We start from the raw sequence: 27262 nt of genomic DNA, 5'->3' as shown, positions 1-27262 counted from the left end.
TGAACCCTCGACATGTTGCTAAATCAACACTGATGTACATTTAAATGAGTGAACGTATTCTTTTATATATATATTATATAGACATGGTTTAAGTTTTTACGAGAATAACCTACACAATACAATTATTCAAAAGACAGTTGCGCGTGAACAGCAGTTTAAAAGTGCGCGAGGAACATCAGATATTCCAACTGACAACAACAAACGACATTTTCACTGACATATTTATTCACTTCACAAATTTAGAGATATTTCTGAGTATTTGCTCCATATCTGGCGTCGTTATGAGTGTGATACTTGGTGGGTTGTTGAGTTTTGTTTTTGTGTAGATGTGTTGACTAGTTAAGCAGGTTAAGTTTGATTTTCGAGTAATATTGTTTTGTACAGAGTCATCATTCAACATTGAGGATATTATAAAGACGCCAAAAGGCCCAGGTATGACATTAATCTCTGACGAGATATTATATTCATTATTTTCTATTTAAATAATATGGCGAATTAAATATAATCCCACTAAACCGACGAGTTTGGGTTTGTTTCGTTACTTCTCCCAGCCTGTCCCATAGAGAAGGCCTAACCCATAAGCCAGGTCTTTAATCTTTGTCCACTCAATGACTTAATGCCTTTGTATTTCTTACATAACATGTATTGTTTTTATAGTCAGGCGGACAGAACCGAGACCAGCGGAGCTGTTGGTCAAACTCAGGAATCTGCAACAAGGTCAATTGCCAATGGCCTCTTTAGACTAAATCAACACGTTTTTAAAAGGCAAAAAACTAACACCCATATATTGAATTCAGCCAAGAAAAGCCTTGAAGATGAGGTGAAGGAAACCATACTCCTCAGATGTGCTAGGAAGGAGGAGGAAGATACCTGTATGTATACTTGCATTACCCTTAATTGTGGGGAATGAGCATGAATTATACATTACTATTCATTCAAATGAGAGTAAAACAGTGTATTTTTTGTTTTGTTACAGTAACTGCTGAAGCCTTACAGTTGGAGGGAACATTGAATGAAAAGGAAGGTGTTCGTCTAAAATCAAATACTGAGACATTTGCATTTATATACTGGAGAACCACACAAATAGAATGACCATTACTATACATGAAAGCACCAATAAATTACATTTAAGCCTTGTTATCAGATATATTTACAGTGATAACACAAATATTCTTTTCATACAGAGTTAAAAAGATCTCTGCAGCTCAAATGTGAGGACATCCAGCGAGAGGCACAAAGGTAGATCAAAATAACACTCATGGGTATTTAAGCTCTGAATTACTGCACACATTATTGAAGCCGCTCACGTGTGTGAAACACACCTAAACACTGAGCTTTGGTCTTGTACAGGGTGTGTATTCACTCGATACCTTACACAAATTGTATTAAAAATAGGATGACGTTGAGAGAGAGCAGCTTTTTTTGCACCGAAATGTTTGCGAGATGTACTAACTTTTAAAGTCTAACTCTGTAGGCAGCTTGAGCAGAACCATCAGAAAGAGGAACTGGTAAAGCAGTACTGCTTTCAGATCCAGGAGACGAAACTAAAGCACCGAAAGATTCGGTATGACTCATTGTTTATAACAGCGAACAGAAACTCTTTGCATCTCTTTAGATATCAGAATTAGATATGAGATGCTGTCACAAATTCCTAGAATTAACATACTAGGTGTGTCATACATTTTTCCAAGCATCGCCAGAACATTTCTCGTAATGTCCAAATGCTTAATGAAATGCTAAAACTTGATGGTGACAGTATTAAACAATGGTAAAATGTAACAAATTTTAACCTTATTTATTTTAGGATGAAGTTTGAGAATCAGATTCAGCAGTTAATCGAGCAGCATAAAAACCTGTCTACTGTCTTTGTAAGTGCTCTAAAAGGATGGAGATTACAAAAATAAAAACAACTAAGCTTTCTTAGCTTGCTTTGTTTATAATAATAGCTTTAACGTTCAATTTCCAGACTCCACAAAGACTTCCAGCAGAAGTACAGTCTGCAGAGTACACCACTGAGCAGCTGCTGAAGGCTGGTATGTTTTGTTAATTTGTTCCAATGCTTCAGTTTTACAGGCCTCTCCGGTGTGACTGAGTGTGTAGCTGCATGTTCAATGTGACATTTGATGCCTTCTGGTTTCATTGAAGTCAAATAAATCCAGTCATTTTTCCAAAATGACTCATTTTGGCCAGTCCACAAGGCAGAATAGCATGTACAGTAGTGGCCAAAAGTGATGTCTGGAGGGGATATTTGTTTTTAATGACCCTGCAAGTTAGATTAAACAATCAAAATATTAGGAAAATATTTTCTATTTTTTAAATATAGGAAGAATAAAACACTAAACTTGGTATTTATCTAACAAAAAAAGGCAAACTACAGCTACTTTTATTTTACTATGCAAAAAAAATGCATAGAAAAACAAAAAGCACGATATATCGGCATTGTCCGATATACAGTCAAACCAAGAATTATTCAGACACCAGATATAATGTTTTACTAGTGGGTTTCGCTTGTTAAGTCGTGACTTAAGGAACGCCGTTTCTGGGTCAAAGCCTCAACTCGTTTCACCGTTTATGAGCGCTATTTATTATTCATATTAAACATCAAACATTTTAAATTCTACACAACAGTCTCTGGGCTCACAGCGTCACAGACATTAATATTTTAACGATTTTTAAAAGATGAATCATGTCTGGCCATCTGGAATTTTGGTATGGAGATAAAGGTTATGATTATATTTTTTTGTAGTATTACACCACATTGTGTGTGTTAGCACCTTTTCTTGTGGTATGAGATAGAGCGATTGGACCCTAACCCAAACAACCGAGTAGTTCATTTATCTAAGTGAGGATAACAAAATAAACTCTGACATATTATAACAACCAAAAAATTGATTCAGACACTTTGACTTGACCATGTTTTGCTTCAGCGTTTTTTCTTTAATTGCTAATGCGACCTTTGACACCCCAGACTGAACAAAAGGAAGCATTGCTTGGTCATAGGTTGAGCTAAATTGGTATTATCTAATTGTGTACTTAAATTTAACAGTTGATTGTAATCCATTACATCCCTTTCGATCAAAGTTATCTGACATTATCAAGATTAATTTGTTCTGACAGTTTGAGTTCTTGTCATATTTTATTACAAACTATAGCGAATAAACTGTGATCATGTGAGAAAATGTTGAAGGTGTCTGAATAAATTTTGGTTCATTTTTAATGTTATTGTTTAGAAAATTTGTCCGATATCTTAAAGCCGATAAATAATGGAATATTTCTTTCAGATGAGACATTTCAGATGCACACTGGTCGCCATTAAATAGCCTGAAAGATGTTTGGCATCACTTCAAAAAGGAAAATGCAGCGCAAGTCTGTCATATAGGCTACATAAAATTATAATGTGAACGCTACTGTAAAAGAATGCTGTGAATTCTTTGTACGCCGTGTCGGGAAGAGTGCATCCACACCTTTATGACTAGCACAGTCATGTTGTGCATTCGTGGCATTTTAAAGCATACAGCATAAACAGTAATATTCTGCTGGTTCTCTCTTGTTTTTGCATGTTCATAATTTCTTTGTATGACAGCCTGGCCAAAAATTAAGTCTGACATGTTTCATCACAAATAAGACGATTGACATTCTTCGAACAAAGGACGAAAATGTCAGCCATCACTTTTCACCACTACTGCATTAGGATACTACTCTTGAGTATTTGTGCTGGATAAAGATACTATAAGGACTGATTTCACAAACAAGTCTTCGATTAAGCCTTAGTTCAATTACAACATTTAAGTAGCTTTAATAAACGTGCCTTATAAAAAAACATTACTGATGTGCATCTTGAGACAAAACAATGGCACTGACATATTTTAAGATGCTTAAAACAGCTCAAACATGCATTTTTTTTCTGGGACTAGCTTAAGCCTCGTCTATGAAACCAGGGGTTTGAGCGTTTTGACTTGCAAAGATAGGATTGCACTGTAAAGTAACCTTATACACACATGTCCTCAAGACCTAAAACTGAGCTCTCAACATCCTTAAACAAGAGACCAACATCATCCTCAGAGTAATCTGATACTTTCCTGTGTGTGTGTGTGTGTGTGTGTCTATCCTTACAGAGCAACAGAAGCTGGAGCAGTTGACCAAGCTGCTGGACGGGTTAAGCCACACCCAGAATGCAGAGATGCACATGGACACTAGTGAAAATGCACCATGAATATCTCACACATTTCACAAACTTGTGTTGAATCCCTACGGTATTCCAACAAATGCTAATTTTACAGCAGATGGAGAAGTTAGAGAAGAGTTTTTTTTTGCCATTGTGTTCTATTCTGCTATTTTAACTTGTGTTATGCCAACAAAAAAAAAGAACAAACTGATCAATCAAACTTCAATCAAATCATACCCGTACCTAGAATATAAATGTTTCTAAACCATTTATTCAGAATTTATGACACAATAAAAAAGTTTGTAAACAAGCCTAAATTCCCCAAGATTTGCATTTATATACATAAACTGTATCGATGACACTATTAAAGTCAAACTCCTCGATCAGATATTCCTCTCATTAGATCAACATCCAGTTTCCATGGAGACAGAGCGTATTTAGGCCACGCCCACACCAGGGGGAAAACAATCCAACGCTCTCCATTGACTTTGCATTGCGTGAAGCGGCCTCCTTGTCATCTCGGACTTAAAACAAAAAACAGAACAATGTCTAAAAGCTGCTATGTGACGAGGTGTACAGCAAACAAGCTAAAAAACACAGAAATACGTTTTTATAAGATGTCAACCCAAAAAAACAAGCATTTAAGGAGACAAAAGTGGAGACAGGCAATAAGACGTGAAGCTTCAGCTGGAAGAATGGGTAAATTTTGAGATCCTGATACTCAGTATGCCTATGTGTCATGTTGTCACTGTTAAGTCAAATATCCAAATGTCAGTTTTATATATGATATTTCCTGTCTCTGATTACGATCCCCTCCAGTGGACATAGTTCTCAGTGTAATACAGCATGTTGCGCTCCGTCTCAATTGCCTGTATCCACTTTTTTGTCCTTAAACGCTCGTTTTTTGGGTCAACAGCTTATAAAAACTTCTGTGTTTTTCGTTCTGGGTTGTTTAGCTTGTTTGCTGTACACCTTGTCACGTATCAGCTTTTAGACATTGTTCTGTTTTTTGTTATAAGTCAAAAATGACAAGGAGGCAGCCTCACGCAGTACAAAGTCAATGGAGACGGTTTGTTTGTTTTCCTCCCCGGTGGGCGTGGTCTTGATGTCGCTCTGTCTCTATAAATCAGTCCTATATGACACATCCAGCAGGGCACTCTGGGAATTCTTTGGTGTTCAGTAATACCATTCTGTCTTAATTTAATTTTGCATTGACAAAATACAGGCCAAAGCCCAATCCTGAGAACATCTTAATCAACCTAATATTTTACAGTTTCTCCTGAAAACACGGTTCATGCAGGAATGTACATGTGAAGTAGGTCTGCAACCATTAAACTGCAAATTCTAATTGCCGGTGTAATAACATTTATTCCCCTCCCATCACTTTCTCAGCTTTCAATCTACTTCCCTGACAGCACACTGTTTAAATAGAGGGAAAAAAAATAATGAACAAACCTCCTTTCATTCTCATACATAGGCCTATCCCTTACTTTCCAGTCATCTTTTTTGACATTTTCAGTTTCAGTGTTCTTTGCCTTCAAAAGCAAAAGCGTCGTCTACCAAACATCTCCAGTTTCTTTTATGCCTGTGATCCATTGGCACAATCACCACCAAAGCATAATTTCAGCATGACGTGTCCCGGGGCGTTTGTGGTGTACTTTAACGAGGGTGTGTTTTAGTGCCTTCAGAGTAGCATATCTCAGCTTCTGCCCTGACATGTTAATGTCCTTTGCCAGAGCTGAAAATGGCATATGCATCACAAGGAACTAAAAGGTCCAGTAGAAAAAAAAGCCCTCCTTTGGCCTGATTTGTGTTTCTCTATTCTGCTGGGATGTTGAGTGAGGTATGCCCTGATGCCTTATAAGGGCAAAGTGAATCATCTGTGGGCTCAGATTGGCACAGAGCGAGGAATATTCCTCATGCTGCAGCAAGACTCCTCATATTTGAGCTTGTGCTATTTTCGTGGTGTTTATATGAGATCCATGGACCATTAAGGTTACTAGTCATTAAGCAGACGCTTTTATCTGAAGCGACTTCCTTGCTTCTCTGTGTCTGTTCACAGCCGCATTGGGGATGTTTGGTTACAATTTTTTTAGTACAGTTTCAGGTTCTCTTTACAGCTCTCAGAGAACATTGGCCCCTTCCTCCATGTTTTGTTATCCCAGGTTATTCCCCATCTGTTGAAGTAGAGTGACAGATATGTAAGTGAAACATCACACAAATAGTACGAGAGATTCTGTGATAGTCTATTCCATTTATTTCTATCATAAATCAAAACATAAATAGATTGGGATATAACAACACTGATTTTTTTTTAAAGGGTTAGTTCACCCAAAAATGAAAATTCTGTCATTAATTACTTACCCTCATGTCGTTGGACACCCGTCAGACCTCTGTTCATCTTCAGAACACAAATGAAGATATTTTAGTTGAAATCTGATGGCTCTGAAAGGCCTCCATTGGCACAATGCACTTTACACTCTCAAGACTCTTAAAAGGTACTAAAGACGTCGTTACAAAGTCCATCTCACTACAGTGGTTCTAAAATAACTTTTTGAATCTGCGAGAATAGTTTTTGTGCGCAAAAAAACCTAAATAACGACTTATATAGTGATGACGATTTCAAAACAAGGCATCATGAAGCTTCGAAGCGTTATGAATCAGTGAGTCGAATGAGCGGTTTGAATCGCCAAATTTCAGCAGTTTGGCGGTTTGACACGCGATCAGAATCATGAATCGACTCACTGATTCATAACGCTTCGAAGCTTCATGATGCCTTATTTTGAAATCGTCATCACTATGTAAGTCGTTATTTAGGGGTTTTTTGCGCACAAAAACTATTCTCGCCGATTCATAGAGTTATTTTAGAACCACTGTAGTGAGATGGACTTTGTAACGACGTCTTTAGTACCTTTTAAGGGTCTTGAGAGTGTAAAGTGCCATTGTGCCAATGCCTTTCTCAGCATCAGCTTTCAACAAAAATATCTTCATTTGTGTTCTGAAGATGAACGGAGGTCTTACGGGTGTCCAACGACATGAGGGTAAGTAATTAATGACAGAATTTTCCTTTTTGGGTGAACTAACCCTTTAATGTTGAAATGTAAAGATATTCGTAAATTCTATGCATAACACAAGAGAATGTAAAGGCAAATAATAAATAAACAACGTAAAAGGAAAATTACAAATTTTGAAAAAGACAATTTTTCAATAAATATAACTAGACATTGCTACATTAAAGGCTTTGCTTGGAATTGATATACTTCACAAAATACATTATAAGTATTGTTCAATGATCTCATGTGATCAGACTTTGCTCTGCATCTACATTTCCCCGCTCCCAGCAACACTCTTCTTGATTACGAAAAAGTACCTCGAAGCGACTGTAGACTTTCTTTTCTTTGCGCATGCTCTCTATTCTCTTCAGCAGATTGTCCCTCTCCTGTGGGTTGACTGGAGCTCGGCTGAACCGGTTCCGGCTTTGGAAGGATGAATTGGAAACGCCGTCTTCCTTGCTCACCTCGCTTTTCCCAGACTCTTCGTTCTGCTGTCTATTCTTCTGGCTATTTGCTGAGATCTGCTCTAGGATCACCTTGGTATCATCCCTGAGGTTGCTGCTGAATATTACATTCGAGGTAGAGGACTGGTAGCGTGATGGAGTTGGTTTTGCACTGGGTTTGTTGGTCTCTACTGCGGCCAACGATGATATGGTTTCGGAGGGTTTCTCTTTATCTGAGGCCTCCTCTTGCACCTCAGGGACTGTTTTCATTGACTTGTCCTCTTGAGATTGGGAGTGCTTCTTTTCTCCCTTTGGCCCAAGGAGACCCTTCAGTCTCTGCGTTTGTTTCTTGAGGAAGTCAAGGGCCTTTGTATCTTTGCCTTCAGAGCTCCCAAGGTTTAGGGAGCTCAGGCTTTCTTTGGACTCTGTGCGGGAAATGCCTGATGTGCTGAGGCTGCGGGACTTCTTAAGCTCTGTCTTTTCAGCATCTGTCGCATCCGTGAGAATCTCCTCACCGCAAGAGATCCGACGATAATGTGAGGACTGAGAGCTTTTGAATGGTTTTAAGAACTTGGGTGAAGGGAAAGGCCGAAGTGACTTAGTTGGTTCCTTAGCTGGTTCCTTTGTTGGTTCCTTAGCTGGTTCCTTAGTTGGCTCTTTCTTTGCCACATCAGCTGTGCTCTCTGTCAGAGTTTGGCTTTTCATGTATGGCCTGTCCACACTAACTTCAGAAGGTTTTGGATTTGATTTGAATGTCAGGTGCTGTGGTACAGGATCTGTTAGTGTAAATGATGGCTCTTGTGTCTTTACAGTGGACTCCTCTGAAGTAATACGCACATTTGAAACTTTGGTTGCTGAATCAGAGAGGTCTGGCTTTTTCATGGCTGCTTCTTGACTTTTAGTACCCAAATCTAACTCTAACTTTGAGGTCTTTCTCTTTTCTTGCAGATCTTTGAAGTACTGAAGTCGGCTTGCTGGATCATTCATGTTTAGAGAAGTTGTTTTCTGAGATGTCCAAGGCTCTGTTGCCTGTGTAACTTTGCTGTACTGAGGTTCAGGGTTGTTAGGTTTCTCCTTTTCTTTGATGGGCTCCTCTTTGACGTCTCTGATCGGCTCCTCTTTGACGTCTCTGATCGTAGTCAGGTCCCCTGTTGATGAGTCTTTAACATCTTTTTCACCTGGCTTTTTAACATCTTTTTCATCTACTTTTTTGTGCTTATTCCAATCAAATGGCTCTCTTGACAGCGATCTCCTCTTCTCGAGAATCTCTGCCACAACGGATGAGTATCGAATAGGCTCGGTCTCACCTTTCTCCTCTTGTAACTCGCCACCAGACTTAGTTTGCGAGGAACTGTGTTGCTCCAGCTTCGAGGAGCTGAAGATTAAAGAAGACCGTAGTCTTGAGCTCCTTTGTAGCATTGGGTTAATACGAGTCCGGAAGGAATCATGCTTGGTAATGCTGGTTTCCCTCGGTTCCGCCTCCTTCTCAGTGTCTGTTGAAGATGCTAGTGATGAAGCTGAAATTGCTGGCTTTAATGTGTCAGTATTTGTGGGACCCAGATCAGGCATAATATCTTTTCCCTGATTCCTATCTTGGATGATGGGTTTACCAAAGCGTGGTCGCAAGTCAAGGCTTGGCTTAGTTGGGACATTCGGACGCTCTCTATTGTTAAAATTAAGGCCTGGACCATCTGAGCCATAAAGTCTGTTGTCAGGTTGTTGATGTGGCTCATCAAAAGCATCTGGACCCATGGGCTGATGCAGTCCCTCCTCTCCTGCATCTTCACAAGTGCTGAGAAAAGAGTTGATTCTCCAGCTACGCAACCCCTGCTTAACACCGGGGTCCTGGGACTGCCGAACCTGCTCTCCAGAGGAGAACAAGTGCTTGTGGTCTGGAGGATGTGGCTGAGTCGGCGAACTTTGACAGGCGTATGAGTGGCCCGCAGCAGGCCTCTTGTGGCTTTGTGGACCGTAGCGTCCCCCTCCTGCGTTATATTGCTTTTCTGAATCACTTTTGAGGTCATCAGAGGATAAAACATTCACATTTCCTGGTGCTTCAAGTTCAGGGGGATACCCAGAATCAGACTGTTGATCTGTCTGGTGCATGCCGTAGTTAAGGCGGTCATATGGCCCGCGCTCCGAATCAAGTCCCATGCCCTCGCTCTGATAGTAATGTTGTTCTCGCTGGTAATGCGATTCCTTCTCCTCCAAGTTGTTCATTACACGCTGCTTCATGTACTGCCGGGAGGAGGAGTAGGTCTCGCGGGTTCCTTCGGCATAGCTATGCCTCTTAAAGGCGTTCATTTCCAGCTGCTGGGAGGCCATCATTGAGCGTCCTTGATCCAAGAATGACTGTTGCATCCTGAACTGCTGTGTTGCATATTTTGTGACCTGCATAGGACCTGCACCTGGTTCAATCGTATGGCGGAACGGGTCATCCCTCCGAAAAGGTAGTTTAGATTCAAGACGATCCCCGAATGGGTAACCAGTCAGTTCAGGCTGGCGAGGAAATCCTCTGGGATTCCTTAGTGACTGAGTCCTTTTCATGCCAAACTGGTTGCCGAGGTAACTATCTTGTGGCATGGGTACAAGGGCATTTTCAACAACAAGAGGCTGAGACTGAGCAAACAAAATACGAAACTCCTCATCAAAAGTGGCAACTAGTTCTCCAAGGAACAAATGGGCGATGCAGCGGTGGATCTTTTCAAAAGACCACATAAAGCTGGGAAAAGAGAGAAAGAAACATTTAGACTGTCACATACGGAGAAAAAATCTTATCTGCATTCAAATGTCACTGAGCTCACCTATAGTTTCCACTGATCACTGCTCTGCAGTCTGTCAGAAGAAAGCGGTCCATCACTTGACCTTTAAATGATTTCCCTGTGCGGCAGAAATAGGTAATGCCTGATACTGTCCGTACTCGCATCATCTGTAACCAGTAAAGTCACCATTAAGCCCGTAATTTCATACCATTTAAATGAAAACTTAGGCTAGTTGAGATCAGTAAACTTACATGGATCATATCCAGGTTAACTTTACAGCTTGCCACCATGTTAACAAAATGATGGGCATTTTGTTCATCCAGCAGAATATAAACGGGCACATGACGTGCTGCAGCATCCAGAAGATCGGAAAATATATCAATATCCGTGAAAATATCCATCACCACTGCAATGACCTGTTAGAAAGAGGGGAAAAAAGGAAAATAGCAATAAGGAACCACCTCGAGCTGTGCATCGAGTTGACGTTGCACTTATTTTAGTAAACTTTACTTTGATACTGACTCAATAGAGCCTCGGAGGTTGATGTCACGCAGCCTAAACTCCGCCATTTTGGCAGGCAACCAGGGGGGCGCTAGAGCGGGCGTTGCATTGGTATCTATAAAATAATTTAAAACCGGACTTTTAAACCTTACTATTTCAACATGATGGATAGCTGATGTGCGCCAGGATGCCAGAACAGGCGGGGGAAAGCAAATGGGAAATAATTTTATCGCATTAAGTTGTTGAAATGCCGTGAATTTCAGTTTATTCTTCATTCTTAACAACTTTTGCCTCACGTCCCTAATGATAAAAATAAGTTCCCATTAAATACGATACTTAATCGTGAATAACATAAGTGCTTTTATATATAAATAACATCAAGAAAGGCTATTTGAAACTAAATTAAGGATCAATAAATAAATACTGAAACAAAAATTAGAAATTACATTTATTGATTGATTATTTTATTTGACATGCACAACACGGACCTATGGCACAGATGCACACAGCGGCGCTGTTTTGGACGGGTTCATGTTAACCGCATATAACGTAAATCCATTCACATGTTTTCTCTCTTAAAATGTAAGCGCATGTAGGCCTGTATGTCAAGCATTATCATATACGAGTAAAGAATTGAAGGGTGCGTCTCAATCAGCTTCCTAGTTCAGTAGTCAGGGCACTGATCAGGACATAAGGCAATGGGCTGATCCCTGATCAGTGCCCTGACTACTGAACTAGGAAGCTGGTTGAGACGCACCCGAAGACTGTAATGTAAAACAAGAGGGTATTGTTACATTTCATTCGGCCTTCTATTCTATCAGTTAATGTTACTCGTGATTGGAGGCTTCAGCAAATATTTAATTTATACGTAGATTTAGGTTTCAACTAAGTTTAATGGTGCAACGCAAAAATATTTAGTAGTGCATAAGTTGTAACATAGTGGCCATTTACGTCAAAACTAGGCTAGTTGTGTCTTGCGCACAGCTGGTGCTACAGGTGTCCTGACAGGAAAGCTATCCGTTCCTTTATCGATACACGTGAAAAGCACCCCGGGGACATTATAGGGATCTGTTATGTTTAATCTATTAAGTTCTGCTATGTAAAAGTCTATGTCTTTTGAATTAAAGTGCGCGGTGAACTCCGCTGCCTTGAAACTCATGCTGGCGCCGGCTGTTCTTGCCTCCCAAAATGGCGTCGTAAACAGAATGGGTCACGTGACCTCCGGAGCTCTACACAATTCAAGTTTGAAAGAAAAAAAACTTTAAAAAGCATAGTTTTTTCTTAAAGAACCAACTGATGTCTAAATCTGATTTAACATGACATGCATGCTTTATTTTAATTTACTGAAGCATTGCAAAAATGCCAGCCATGATTATTTTATGAGCAATAACCAACATAAAATCAGTATTTGGCTGGTCTTAGTCTTCATTTAATATAAGTGTTCATCATTTTTAACATATGAGTGAAAAATTATTACTGAGTGCACCCTTTTAGGCATTTGTATACTAATTTATATTCTTGATTCCAGCCTGACGTCATTTATAAATCTGAAAGCACTAACCTGATGAGCATTTTTGATGAGTCGCCGTGCCTGCTCCTTAATGCTGGACAGTTCGGGGTCAGCAGGGTTCACCAACATTGTGACCTCAGTAGGCCCCACAAAACAATGTTGCTGCATAGGCCAGCCAAGGTCCAGTCCCGGTGCATCCAAGTCAGAATGCAGTGGCCAGTAGGTGTCAGAAGACCCATCCGCATCTATTTCTCCATATGGGAGTTCTGGTAGATTTCCAGCACTCTGTGGTGACCGCACAGTGCTTTTAATATGCTCAATCTCTGACCTTGATAAAAAGTCAACTATATTAGCACTCTGTAAAAAATTGTAGTAGCCCTCAGTGTCCTCCTCCACCAGGGCATCAATAGCCATGCGATACTCTTCCCGGTAATGCGGACGTAAATAATTGGGATCCAGGGGGTTGTCTCCCAGTGACGAACTTTGGGAGCGGTGGGCCATGGTGGAGCAGGGAAAAACCTAAGAAACAACAACAACAACAAAAATAAGCATCAGAGCATCTGGAAACTATTATACATCTACACTATTCTAACCTATATTAATTATTGCACAAAATATTTACTTTTTTAGCACAGACATGTTTTTTAAGCAGAGTCTGCCTACTACTAGGAAATAACACATTTATAATTTACCATATGCACTACAGCCCTATTTGGATAGGACTAGTTTTACATTGGGACGTTAGAGAAATTCATCATTCACAGACGTACTTTGTGATTTTAATCCTGCCTGAATCTGCCAAGTCAGTGTTTTTCTTACACAATCTCTGTAAAAAAATATCTCCAGGGCAAATTACCTACAGTTTTTTTGGCAAACTCAATGGTCCTTTGAGAAATGTAATCCCGTCTGAACGCAAATGTCTGTGATTGCTGATGTTGTATTATTCTAACGCTTCATGTGTTTTTGAGCTGCCTGACCCATAGTTTGCACACCAATCCTCAGCATGCTTTCATTTCGTTTCAATATGGACTAAAAAAATAACGTGTACAATCAATAAATAGAGCCAAATCGCGGAAACTGCAAAGACATTTTAATGTCAGTAGCAGAATAAGATACTTGTCTACATTTCTTATGCAAGTTAATTATAAACAGCCCCTGCTATAAACTTGTGAAGTTTACTTAAATACCCGAAAAAGTTGGCAAAACTCAATTTAGGCAATCAGTTGCTTCATATTTTTTAAGTTAAGAAATGTACAGTAAGCGGAACTTGCAGATTTTTATTTTGTAATCATACATTTTAATTGCTCTGAACTTGAAACATCTGAGTAGGCTAATTCATACATTTAACTTAAAATGATCATGTAATCTCATATTTTAGTAGTGGAAACTTGACTAGCTTTTAACTAGCTAATTCAATAAATGCCACCTTGTTAACACAATGCTTTAGTTGCATTAGCATAACATACATTTGCTGAATGAGGACAGCAATATAAAACATTTAACATGTATCTGTAGTCAAACTAAGCTCATGCTCCACTCGTCACAATGATGGAAACCCTACCAAACCCCCCAACATAACAGAAACTCTTCTAAACTAGCATAGCAAAACATTAAACACTACTAAATCTCCCATTTAATGTTAATCTTGCATTTAAAAAAACATAATATATCTGTTAATTTTGGCATTTACTGTCCCTTTTGAGTGTCATGGCAAAGCATGCTGGAAGTTAGTCTAAATTAAAAGAAACAAGTTCATAAAACTCAAAACAATGAAACAATTCCGATGACTTAAAATGTGCAGTTTTGAGAACTCAAAAGAAAGTTCTAAATACTCATAAAAGTTCATTTGTTTGAACTAATTTGTGTAATTTGAGTTGGCTCTACTCAAACCATTAGGGTTTACAGTGTAGGGTTTTTATAACAAAGTACATGACCAGCACACGACCTTCTGTAACGCCCACGACTAGAAAACACACTCCCACCTCAGTAATATAAACAGAGATGTTAGTCCCGTCTGAATCGGTACATGAAATCACAGACGTCAAGTGATAAGAATTGTAACTCAAATGTCGTTTAGAAAACTAGTCCCGTCCTATTATGATACAACAGGATCCAGGGAGCACATCTTCTGCATGATATGCCAATATCATATGTTGTACAACACAGATCATGAATCAGTTAAAAGACTAGCAGTGTATTATGAAATATATTTATGCAACCACAAAAAAAAAAAAAGTGCTACTGCATGCTAGTTTAGACCGACCTGTCGAAAAACTGCCAGGAGCTGCTTGACTCATTGTGTACATATGGAATTCCTATCTGTTTTGGGCCTAAGCAAGATTAGGCTCCAGTTTGAGGGTTTTTGAAGGTTGCGGGCACTTGTGTACATTTGTTTGTATTTTAGACATCACCAGGGAAACGTTGTCGGCCTTTTGGCGAGTGTGACTCATTGTGGGCAAGAGGGGAAGCGAAAAGACATCAACAGAGAGAGAAAAACTGAAGAAACATGTGACTGAATCAAAGAAGGGAGTGTTTTGCTGATGCTCTTGTGAAATAGACTCGCTGCGTTAACTTTGCAAGTTAGAATCAGACTTTGAGCAGGTCATAAATTAACCAAGACATGTTGTGGCTAATTCATAGCATGTCTATTATATGTTAAAGTGCAAGAGATCCTTAAAAAATGCTAACAGGAATGTTATGTAAGGCCCAAAAAAAGATTGCATCTACTCATGACCAGCCTTGATTATTGTGCTGTCAGCATGAGTCGACACCCAGACCAGTAAATCGTGTTGGAGTGGATTCATACCCATTGAACTGCTTCACTTTATTCTGAACTATCATTATAATGACTGACTGACTGATAATAATAGATTTGCAAATGTCAAATGTTAAAAAAATACCCGAGATGTTATGAAATTGCATTGAGTCAGAGCCGAGAAACTTTATACCTGTGGGTCTAGACTAGTGCTGGGGCGGTATGAGAAAAAATGTATATCGGCCTATTTTACTGTCACGATGAGTGAATATTGTAGAAAAAATCCACTCTAGAATTAATACAGGTTTGCAAAGTCCCACAAAATGATGCTGTGGGGCGACAACAACCAACACACTCATTACGGACAAGTGAATATTAATATATGACCACGGAGAGAAAAAAAAAAAGAGTTGATGCATTTTAAAGACGTAACCGCCAAAACGAGGGAGAAGCGCGGAAGAACATTTAAAAGGTCGAAGGATATTTTCAGTTAATTTAAGAGCACTTGTCTCTGAACAAACGTTAAAGGATTAGTTCACCCAAAAATGAAAATAATGTCATCTATTACTCACCCGTAAGACCTCTGTTCATCTTCGGAACACAAATGAAGATATTTTTGTTGAAATACGAAGGCCTCCATTGAGACCAAAGCAATTTACACTCTCAAGATCCATTAATGTAGTAAAAACATATTTAAATCAGTCCATGTGAGTACAGTGGTTCAATATTAATATTATAAAGCGACAAGAATATTTTTGGTGCGCCAGAAATAATGACTTTATATAGTGATGACCGATTTCAAAACACTGATTCATGAAGATTCGGAGTGTATCGAATCAGCGAGTCGAATCATGATGCGGATCGTGTGTCAAACCGCCAAACTGCTGAAATCACGGCTGCGTCCGAAACCTGGAAAATGCTGCCTTCGGAGGACACATTTCAAGGCAGGAAGGCACCAAGGCACGTCCGAATCTAATGTTAGCTTCACTTCCTGTCTCCTGAGATCCCTTCATCTGATCGTTTTTTGAAGGCAGCATATTTGTATCCTTCGCTGCCTTTGCTATCCCACAATCCTGTGCTTTCCATTCTGTGACAGTTGAGCTGGAAAAAAAGATGGCGTCCGAAAGTTGCATTTGCTGGTCAGTTTGTGTGTAAGTATACGTTTTTACCAACATTTTCCACTTCTGATGTCATTTCTAGCGATAAATTACTAATGTAGCAATTAAATATTTGTTTAGTTCTCACTAAAGCTCTCTCTATTTTGCTGTAGATCATTAAACTGTTACCCTGCCTAAGGCCCCGATCACACAGAACAAGTTTTTTTGCAGCAAGAGGTGCCTATTTTGAATAGATTTCTGTTGGCAGAGAGCATTATGCGCCCTGCTTATGTGCCTCGGGCGCCTCGCGTTTTAGAAGGAGCGCTCTGAGTGCATGAAGTTGAAAAAAAATCATTTTATTTCTATTGTCAAATCGAATGAATGGAGAGGCGGGTCTTCCGTTGTGGCGACCGTTACCTTGATTTGACTGACAGGACAGCTGATTCGGGGGTTTCCTAGCAACGTCAAAAAAAAAAACGGCAGCGCACTGCTCTTTTTTAAATTAAAAAACGTCAACCAATAAAGGCAGTGCAGTGCGCCTCGCGTTTTCGAACCTGAAAAACGCGTTCTGTGTGATCGGGGCCTAAGAAGTCTGTCCGTAATTCGTTTTGTGAGGTGCCTTCAAGCTATCGTCTGATAAGGCAGCGAGGCAACGAGTCGGCTGCCTAGGTTTTCGGACGCAGCCCATGTGACTTTGGCGCTCCGGATCACTGAATCGACTCGCTGATTCGATACAATCCGAAGGTTCATGAAGCAGTTTTTTAAAATCGGTTATCACTATATAAGTCGTTAATTCGTTTTTTTTGGCGCACCAAAAATATTATCGTCGCTTTATAATATTAATATTGAACCACTGTACTCACATGGACTGATTTAAATATGTTTTTAGTACATTAATGGATCTTGAGAGTGTAAATTGCTTTGGTCTCTATGGAGGCCTTCAACAAAAATTTCAACAAAAATATCTTCATTTGTGTTCTGAAGATGGTCTTACGGATGTGGAACGGCATGAGGGTGTGGAATAAATGACATTATTTTAATTTTTGGGTGAACTAACCCTTTAACATAAGTAAACACCGGTATGACCAGCCAGCACTAGTCTAGACTGCAAATGCCAACAGTCAGATATGATTCAGTTTTACTTTTTGAGAAGATTGGTGTGTTCATGCATGTCTGCACACATTCATTGCTCATACAAATATATTCTATTTAGTCAGAAACAACTAGAAATTACATAGGCAGAAGAATCTTTCATTCCCAGGATATCCTTAAAGGAATAGTTCACCCAAAAAAAATTTATTCTGTCATCATTTACTCGCCCTGATGTCATTCCAAACCTGTATGAGTTTCTTTCTTCTGCTGATAACAATACAAGATAGGGGTGGATAAACAATGACAGAATTTTCATTTTTGGGTGAGCTATCCCTTTAACAACAGACTGACATAACAGTCAGTGTTTTGCAATTATTTTCAGCAAGCAAAAATATTTTTGCATTACCAAATATTTTTCGTAATGAACCCTTGACTCCTTTATGACGGTTGTAGTGTTCGGCTCATTGTGAAATGCTGTTATATTCACAGCTGCATATGATATTCAAATGCACAATGAAGAACATTTTAGGCCTGTCGCAATAATCAATATATCGATATATCGCACAATATATGTACATGACCTCAATAATTTTTTGTGATGCAATATATCGGCCATTATGTTTACATGATAATGAATGTCACCAACATTTTACTCGATTGTGAATGATGAGTGTTAAAGCCGTTAATTACTATTTATTCAATTTTTTTTTTTTTTTATTTAGGATAATATATTTTTTACCTTTAATTTCCATGATCTAAAGAATTAAAAGTTTGTCATTTGAAAGTGTGTAGGTCTACTTGCATTATGCTGTTACATTAGGATTATATATTCAGTGGCTTAAAATAAGTCTTAAAATGCCAATAATATCGTTTATCGCAATTAATTCTGGGACGATATATCGAGAAACAAAAAGTAGTTATTGTGACAGGCCTAGTCTATTTAAACATCTTTAATCGGATGCTTAAAAGGGATCATTCAAGCTATATCTTAACTAGAGATGCACAATATATCAGTATCCTAGTGGAGATTTTTTCAAATTTCGTATTGGTATCAACCGATGTTGTTTATTCAATTGTTATTTTCACATTTAGATTACTAGATAATTCGATTTTCATCTAATTCTGTATAATGACACGGTTACATACAATCTTTAGCAAAACTCGAATTGAATATACATTGTCATACCGTGCATTATAGAATGATTGATTTTAGGATTTTATTTTTATCGAATTTTAGTCATATATCAATTATTGGACATAAAATGTAAATACTTATTGGTTTATTGCTTTCGGCCATAATATTGGTGCATCCCGAATCCTGAAATGCTCTTCAAAATCACTTTACAACATCCAGTTTTCACTCAATATTTCCCTTGATAGTATTTTTTTTTACATACTTAATACTTATGTCCATTAACATGTTTGAGATATTTTCATCTCAGCCCATTAAAATCATGCTAGATTTCCCCAAAACATTTCTTCCCCTAAAACATCCAATTGTTATTATTATTATTATTATTATGTGTGTGTGTGTGTGTGTGTGTGTGTGTGTGTGTGTGTGTGTGTGTGTGTGTGTGTAAGTTACTTTATGTCAGAGATTTAGTCTGCCAGTTATCAATTAGCGCTACTTAACACCACCCTCTTAGTAAAGAGCTTCATGTTTCAACAAGTGCGAAATTAAAGTGTCATATCATAATTCATAACTCAAGCTCAACCATGTGTATGAAATTGATAGAAATGCACATGTCTGATCATGGTGTGCTTTACCTGGGCCTCACCCACAAAAATAATCAGTGCAAGTAGAGATAGATAATTTTATATATTACGAGTTGGGCAATGTTTTAAGACATAATGTAAGGAGATGACATCCTGAACCAATCCCTAGCCAAAGTCCTACTTGATAACAAAGGAACAATTCTGTGCACCCTCGACACTGAACCTTCACATTGCAAAGATCAATACTAGACTTGCTCATGTAATATACACATATTTAGTCGTTTTAAGAACATTTGCAGTGTGTGAATGATGATCATGTCCACACACAGATGTCAAAGCTTCACTCCATCATCTCCCAAACAACTTAATTGTTTAATGCTTATTTCTTCAAATGGGCTTGTATCGTTATCCACTTCGAATATGTTACATAGAATAACTAAATAATAACTTTAAAAGCAAGCTTGTAGAGAGTTTCCACACCTACTTTCTGCAGCTCAACAGCTCGTTCACACTTTATGACTCGACTGTTCCATAAAGTTGAGACTTTCGCGCTCGTTCTTACCTTTTACGGTTTGCAATCGCCGGTGAAGAAACTTTTTTCCGTCCCGAAAAAGTCTGCTATTTCGGCCCCTGTTCAGCGAACGCGTCCGCGGTACATTCCTGCTGTCGGTGGAAACCCCACCCAATGCTATTCAGCTTGAAGGCGAAAAGCAGCCCTGGCGAAACCTGTTCGCGTTCGGCCGAGTCCTGCCCGCTCGAACGTCTCAGCGCCGTTAAGATAACACACGGGTCGGCTCGTAATGAACGACTCAACCCTTTCAGTTGTGAAACTCCTCCCAACCATCTCCGGCGTCAGCGCTCACCTACAGCCACAGCTACAAACAAACTGACACCACCAGCGCTATGTAGTTCATCAATGCACATCAGGCTTTGCTGGAGATTGTCAATTTGCATAACCGGCGTTGAAACCGGTTGAAACGTACAAATGTGCCCCGCGGAGTTTCTCGCGCGCACTCCATGTCCCAGCTCTCCCTTCTCTTCCTCTTTCCACAGACAGACAGATGGTGGATTGTTGCTCGTGGGACAAAGGCGCGCCCAGGTCATGATCACTGTTGAGTGTTGTGTGTGTGTGTGTGTGTGTGTGTGTCTGCTATGGTATAGAAGATGAATTATTCAGTCATAATGAATGTTTTAAAGCTCACATCAAAGCTCACATCAAAAGAAGTTTCTGTGCACGTGTACAACAACAGAGACTTAAACGAAAACAATATTAAAAGTTAATCCAAGTACCAAGTACTTTTCCTAACATCCATTCATTCCCCATTTTCTTCTTCAATAAATATAAATATGATTATATTTCGATTTTATAATGGACATTAGGCTATATTTTTGTGCTGTCAAATCGATTAAGCGCAATTAATCGCATCTTATCTAACATAAAAGTTTGTATGTATATATATATATATATATATATATATATATATATATAAACAAACTTTAATCACAATTAATCGCATTTTATCTAACATAAAAGTTTGTATATATGAACAAACTTTAATCGCAATTAATCGCATCTTATCTCACAAAAGTTTGTTTATATATATAAACAAACTTTAATCGTGATTAATCGCATCTATTATATATAAACATATATACATATATTATATATAAACCAACTTTTATGTTAGATGCGATTAATCGCGCTTAATCGATTTGACAGCCCTAAGATATAGCCTATGTCCACTATAAAATCTAAATACCGGTATAATCATATTCATATTTATTAAATTGATTAAAGTGATAAAAAGAGAATTAGTGCAAATATGTTTTTAAACAAATGCTTTTGTGTTTAATCGGCCTATAATATTTAATACACACACACACACACACGTGTGTTTGTGTGTGTGTATATATATATATATATATATATATATATATATATATATATATATATATATATATATATATATATATATATATATATATATATATATACAGACACACACACACATTTTAATGATAAAGATTTAATGAATGTTTCATATCCTAAAGGACATATCAAACATGTTAATAAATGGTCAGGTTAATATATTTTATCAACAAATTTATTTTTAAGCGAGACCAAAGTACAATTGGTTATATAATTTGATCTGTAGTATCTCATGAGCAATACATTACATACTTTATGAGGCTGTAATGATTGCTTTATTACAATTTGTATGCATGAGTAAGTGCACAAACCACATGCATGGCATGGACGTATACATTTTGCAGGGGTGGAGAAAGTCAGGATTTTGCCCCACCCTGAAAAGGAAAAGCCTTAAACATATCCTCATTCTACCAGACTTTCGCCCCTGGTATGGGGAAGGTTTGTTCGAACTCTTTGAAGATGATTTTGCTGAATTATCTTTTTTTGTGAGAACATGAAGGTTTTATGTTCTCTTCCACGGGTTTATGGTTGTGTGATTGATTCTGAACGTTTATAATCTTGTCAGTGTGTGCCTGTATTTGGTTTAACCTAGCAACCACTCAGGTAAGGGAGGGTGTGAGAAAGGGTGCGGCCCGTTGAAGAATGTGCCTACACGACTGAGAGACATTTACCACGCCCAGGACACGCTCATTCCTCACACACACACACACACACGCGCACACACACACACACACACACACACACACACACACACACACACACACACACACACACACACACACACACACACACACACACACACACACACACACACACACACACACACACACACACACACACACACACACACACACACACACAAGCCACCAGCATACTTGGGCACATAACCTTCACTTGAGGTCACACAAATCACATAATCTTTACTTGTACCACAAATATTGCATGCAAATATCCCTCGAACACCCTCATACACATTCAAAACATTCAGTTTTTCAGTACATTCTGCTTCACTTGCCGGTGATATGTGTGATGAGTTTCTCAGTACATTTAGGCCTATAAACAAGTCGAAAGTTAATTTTAAGCTGGAGGGCCTTTTATATAAAGACCAACTATAGTCTAGCTAAAGGATTTTATTGTGATTAGCCAAGCTAGAATATGTCGAAAGATCATTTTCCTGCAAACTCTATAACAAGTTTTAGCATGCCAACATGATCAGCATCCATCCCTCCGCTGAGGAGTGATCTTTAAAACAGTGCTCTGTTCTTTGAAACAAGGTGTCCTTTGGCCGTCTGTCCCACCCACAATTCCCCTCTCCTGCTGTAATATCACACCTGCGTATCATGTGACACAAGGCAGCTCGCACTTAAACACACACTGATGCAGATAAACAAACTTTCATTATTCAATACAGTTAGTTATTTACATTGATGCTTTCACTAGGTTTTCTATACTCGCACACAGGGATGGGCAGGATTTCAGATACATGTATTTAAAATACTATTTTGTATTTTAAAGCCTTTGGAAAAAAATCGTATGTAATTTGTATTTAAAAACCTTTAAGATGAGTATTTTTGTATTTTCAAAATACTTTGAGCCAGTCAACTTCTTTATCAGGGCGCTGTTTTCATGCATCAACTAGTTCAGACCAGACATGCCCCTCCCCCCAACCCCAACATTCATGCACAACTCTTCTAGAATAAGGATGTCATGGTCAATTCTACTTGTTGATTAAAGTAGCTTGTCAAATGTGTTTGAAGCATTAACGTTACTGCATGTTAGGGATGGGTGATATCATATGACTATACAAATCGTAGATTCGTAGCGATGATATAAATTGTGAATCGATGGAACTTTTTCTAAATCGTTTACATAGATAGGAATGTTGGAGTGGAAAAAGAAGCAAGGGCGAATTCGTTTTTGAGTGTGATGTGATGTGTTATCATAACTGCCGCGAAAGGAAATTAAAATTCACACTTGTTTTTTGCGCACGCGCTCCGAGACGGAGTGGAACGCTGACAAATAGGCCTACACTTTTGACTTAAAGGGATAGTTCACCCAAAAATGAAAATTAGCCCATGATTTACTCACCCTCAAGTCATCCTAGGTGTATATAACATTTCTTCTTTCAGACGAATAAAATCTGAGGTATATTAAAAAAGTCCTGGCTAATCCAAGCTTTATAATGGCAGTAATAGCTGCTCTGTTTTTGAAGTCCATAAAAAATGTCCATCGAATAACGTGCTAATAAAGGCCTTCTGAAGCGAATCGATGCGTTTGTGTAAGAAAAATATCCATATTTAAAACTTTATAAAGTAAAGTTTCGGCCGACTGCCTTCCGTGTTCAATTTATGGAAAAAGTGTTGAAAGTGCCTCTGCCGATCGAAAGACAAACGCGGCCAGGTATGCTGGTCATGACGTCACGTACACATCTTGAGTTTCAACTTTCAACAATTTTCCACGGAAGGCGATCGGCTGGAACTTTACTTGATAAAGTTTTAAATATGGATATTTTTCTTACACAAACGCATCGATTTGCTTCAGAAGGCCTTTATTAACAACCTGGAGCCGTGTGTAGCAGTTATTCGATGGACATATGCATTTTTTATGGACTTCAAAAACTTCAAAAACTATTACTGCCATTATAAAGCTTGGATTAGCCAGAACATTTTTAATATAACTCTGATTTTATTCGTCTGAAAGAAGAATGTCATATACACCTCGGATGACTTGAGGGTGAGTAAATCATGGGCTAATTTTCATTTTTGGGTGAACTATCCCGTTAAAGGTGATAGTTGCTTTTTTTAACGTGGCAAGTTTTAAGTGTGGCAAGAACTTTTTCTAAATCATTTACATAGATAGGAATATTGGAGTGGAAAAAGAAGCAAGGGCGAATTAGTTTTTGGGTGTGATGTGATTTGTTCTCATAACTGCCGCGAAAGGAAATTCAAATTCACACTTGCACGTTGGCAGGCAGTTTTTTTTGCGCGCGCGCTCAGAGCGCTGACAAATAGGCCTACACTTTTGACTTAAAGGCCTTTTTAACGTGGCAAGCGGTGGAATCAGCCACAGTTGCCGCTTTCTTTTTTTTGAAGCCACTGTTGCCGACACATTTTCAGGGGAAGTTGCTAAAGGCAGATCGAGTTGTTGCTAAAAGCTGCTAAATGAAGTTGTGACGTCATTACGTAATCACAAGGCAAAACTACGCCATTATGTAACGCGTAGGTATTATTTGAAATGCTAATTTAGATTTGTTTGTAAAATAAATTAAAGCAATGTGTTAGTTAATATGTACGGAGCCACACATGACGTGCAAGAAGAAGAAAAAAATAAATTGTGCGCAAAATGTACTAATTTGTTCCCTCGATTTGCTAAACCGTCCACGATTTACTAATTTGTTCACTCGATTTATAAGTCGTGTGTACAATTTAGCCTACTAGTTTTTTCCTGCATGTCTTATGCAGGGCTCCGTAAATTTGCTACCTAAATGATCTTCCGTTTTTTTACAGTGATTTCCACAGCGATCTTAAGGAATTATGAATGAACCACTCGGCCTATTGAGCTAGCTTGTACGTGTGTTGTGTGTGGATAAGAGTCACTTTCCAGAAGTTGCTAAAAGTTGCTAAATAAAACTTTTAGAAAAAAAAAGTTTCTACGGTAGTCTGAAAAGTTGATAAATCGAGCAACACAATTGCTAAGTTGGCAACACTGGTTGAAGTCTTGTTTATACTTTCGCAATTTGCATGGCTCTACGCCGCGAACCGGCTTAAGGCTGATTTATACTTCTGCATCGGACCTACGCCGTATCCTCTATGCCGCAAGTTATGCGTTGGTTTTCATTTATACTTTCTGCGTTGTTGTCCGCTTCAATGTGCAATTACACATGCAGACCGCTAGGAGGCAGTGTCCATGGGCATGTTGATGGTAACCCACAGTATCAAGGCAAAAGCCGAAGAAGCAGCGGCTTGTTTACATTGTCATTGCATGCGTCTCAATCAGCTCCTGGTTCAGTAGTCAGGGCACTGATCAGGACACAAGTCAATGGGCTGATCCCTGATCAGTGCCCTGACTAACGTTACTGAACTAAGGAGCTGATTGAGACGCACCCGGAGTATCAGCAGCAGTAATGGCGGCAGATAGCGGCTTTTCTTGCAGCTTGAGTTGTTGTATCTAATACAAATGAAGCATCTCTAGTTGATTAGTAGAGTTACATAAGAGTCGATCTGGTGTTTTTGAAATCATGCCGAGTGCTCGTGACGCTGTTTTCAGTATCGGTGGCTCGTGCACAGACTAGCGCTTCAATCAATGGCTGTTGCGGAGACTTTATTCGTTCCGTTGAAATCACAAAACGAAATGCACCCATTGTGATGTGTCCCTGTTCTTGATACACAATCACTGATTAACATCTTTGGTTTTAATGAGAAAATAAATAAACTATACACAGCGGATCTGTTTTTATTCACTAACATAAACAATCTCTGCACTACAAAATATTGTGTTATATAGCAGATGTAAGGATGAAACTATCGTCCCATTTCTGGACTCACACACACACACACTCCTATCACAGATTTTTAAATTTATTTATTGACCTAAGGGAGGGGTTCTGGCAGACCAATCACAACGCTTGCGGTCAGCGTAGAATTGACGCGTTGTTACATTTTTGGAGAGGTGCGCGTCAGGGTATGGCGTAGGGAACGACGCAGAAGTATAAATTGGCCTTTACTGCACACGCTCCTCAGTAAAGTAATGATTGACATTCTCTCTGTTGTACACTCACCTAAAGGATTATTAGGAACACATACTAATACTGTGTTTGACCCCCTTTCGCCTTCAGAACTGCCTTAATTCTACGTGGCATTGATTCAACAAGGTGCTGAAAGCATTCTTTAGAAATGTTGGCCCATATTGATAGGAGAGCATCTTGCAGTTGATGGAGATTTGTGGGATGCACATCCAGGGCACGAAGCTCCCGTTCCACCACATCCCAAAGATGCTCTATTGGGTTGAGATCTGGTGACTGTGGGGGCCATTTTAGTTCAGTAAACTCATTGTCATGTTCAAGAAACCAATTTGAAATGATTGGAGCTTTGTGACATGGTGCATTATCCTGCTGGAAGTAGCCATCAGAGGATGGGGACATGGTGGTCATAAAGGGATGGAGATGGTCAGAAACAATGCTCAGGTAGGCCGTGGCATTTAAACGATGCCCAATTGGCACTAAGGGGCCTAAAGAAAACATCCCCCACACCATTACACCACCACCACCAGCCTGCACAGTGGTAACAAGGCATGATGGATCCATGTTCTCATTCTGTAACGCCAAATTCTGACTCTACCATCTGAATGTCTCAACAGAAATCGAGACTCATCAGACCAGGCAACATTTTTCCAGTCTTCAACTGTCCAATTTTGGTGAGCTTGTGCAAATTGTAGCCTCTTTTTCCTATTTGTAGTGAAGATGAGTGGTATCCGGTGGGGTCTTCTGCTGTTGTAGCCCATCCGCCTCAAGGTTGTGCGTGTTGTGGCTTCACAAATGCTTTGCTGCAAACCTCGGTTGTAACGAGTGGTTATTTCAGTCAAAGTTGCTCTTCTATCAGCTTGAATCAGTCGGCCCATTCTCCTCTGACCTCTAGCATCAACAAGGCATTTTCGCCCACAGGACTGCCTCATACTGGATGTTTTTCCCTTTTCACACCATTCTTTGTAAACCCTAGAAATGGTTGTGCGTGAAAATCCCAGTAACTGAGCAGATTGTGAAATACTCAGACCGGCCCGTCTGGCACCAACAACCATGCCACGCTCAAACTTGCTTAAATCACCTTTCTTTCCCATTCTGACATTCAGTTTGGAGTTCAGGAGATTGTCTTGACCAGGACCACACCCCTAAATGCATTGAAGCAACTGCCATGTGATCGGTTGATTAGATAATTGCATTAAAGAGAAATTGAACAGGTGTTCCTAATAATCCTTTAGGTGAGTGTATAATTCTGTGAAACGACAGAGGGCGACTCTGAGTAATTGTTCTCCAAACCATCAAAAAGCAGCGATGAGAGGAAATAGTTTGCCGAATAATTTGTCAAACTCTCGTCTCGTGAGAAGTTTGTGAATAAATGGATTTCTTCACATATAAACTGATTAGGTTGTGAGTCATTTTGAGGACACGTGAAAGTGTTTTAGTAGCCTACACTTCTTAAACCCTAACCAAATAATCAAGTTAAACCCAGTAAACTTGAAATTG

At 39.0% G+C, this 27262-nt stretch overlaps 2 protein-coding genes across 2 annotated transcripts; one reads left to right on the top strand and one right to left on the bottom strand.

Moving 5' to 3' along the window:
- Positions 1-281: 281 nt before the first annotated feature.
- Positions 282-4213, top strand: LOC307134201 (synaptonemal complex central element protein 1; the record flags this gene model as incomplete). The annotated part of the gene is made up of 9 exons (XM_079829733.1): positions 282-297; positions 385-432; positions 798-872; positions 977-1024; positions 1185-1239; positions 1475-1564; positions 1805-1868; positions 1967-2033; positions 4116-4213. The coding sequence occupies 9 exons, from the start codon at positions 282-284 to the stop codon at positions 4211-4213; spliced, it is 561 nt and encodes a 186-aa protein (XP_079685859.1).
- fam83hb (family with sequence similarity 83 member Hb) lies at positions 3775-20223 on the bottom strand. The gene is made up of 6 exons (XM_079829084.1): positions 19657-20223; positions 12486-12953; positions 10675-10839; positions 10466-10590; positions 7536-10383; positions 3775-6342 (listed from the first exon to the last, which is right to left on the bottom strand). Exons 2-6 carry the CDS (start codon positions 12933-12935, stop codon positions 6322-6324), a joined length of 3609 nt encoding a protein of 1202 aa, XP_079685210.1. The 5' UTR covers positions 12936-12953; positions 19657-20223; the 3' UTR covers positions 3775-6321.
- Between the last annotated feature and the right edge of the window lie 7039 nt (positions 20224-27262).

This window comes from Gobio gobio, assembly GCF_949357685.1.
Source record: "Gobio gobio genome assembly, chromosome: 11".
Taxonomy (NCBI): domain Eukaryota; kingdom Metazoa; phylum Chordata; class Actinopteri; order Cypriniformes; family Gobionidae; genus Gobio; species Gobio gobio.
This window is presented reverse-complemented; position numbering and strand designations above follow the sequence as displayed.

Excerpts from the sequence above, each read along its gene's own strand:
- fam83hb (XM_079829084.1), bottom strand. The coding sequence starts at position 12,935 with ATGGCCCACCGCTCCCAAAGTTCGTCACTGGGAGACAACCCCCTGGAT. Across the intron at positions 10,591-10,674 it reads TTAACCTGGATATGATCCAT|ATGATGCGAGTACGGACAGT; the intron begins GTAAGTTTACTG and ends TACTGGTTACAG. Across the intron at positions 6,343-7,535 it reads AAGTCTACAGTCGCTTCGAG|ATGGGGAATAACCTGGGATA; the intron begins GTACTTTTTCGT and ends CTACTTCAACAG.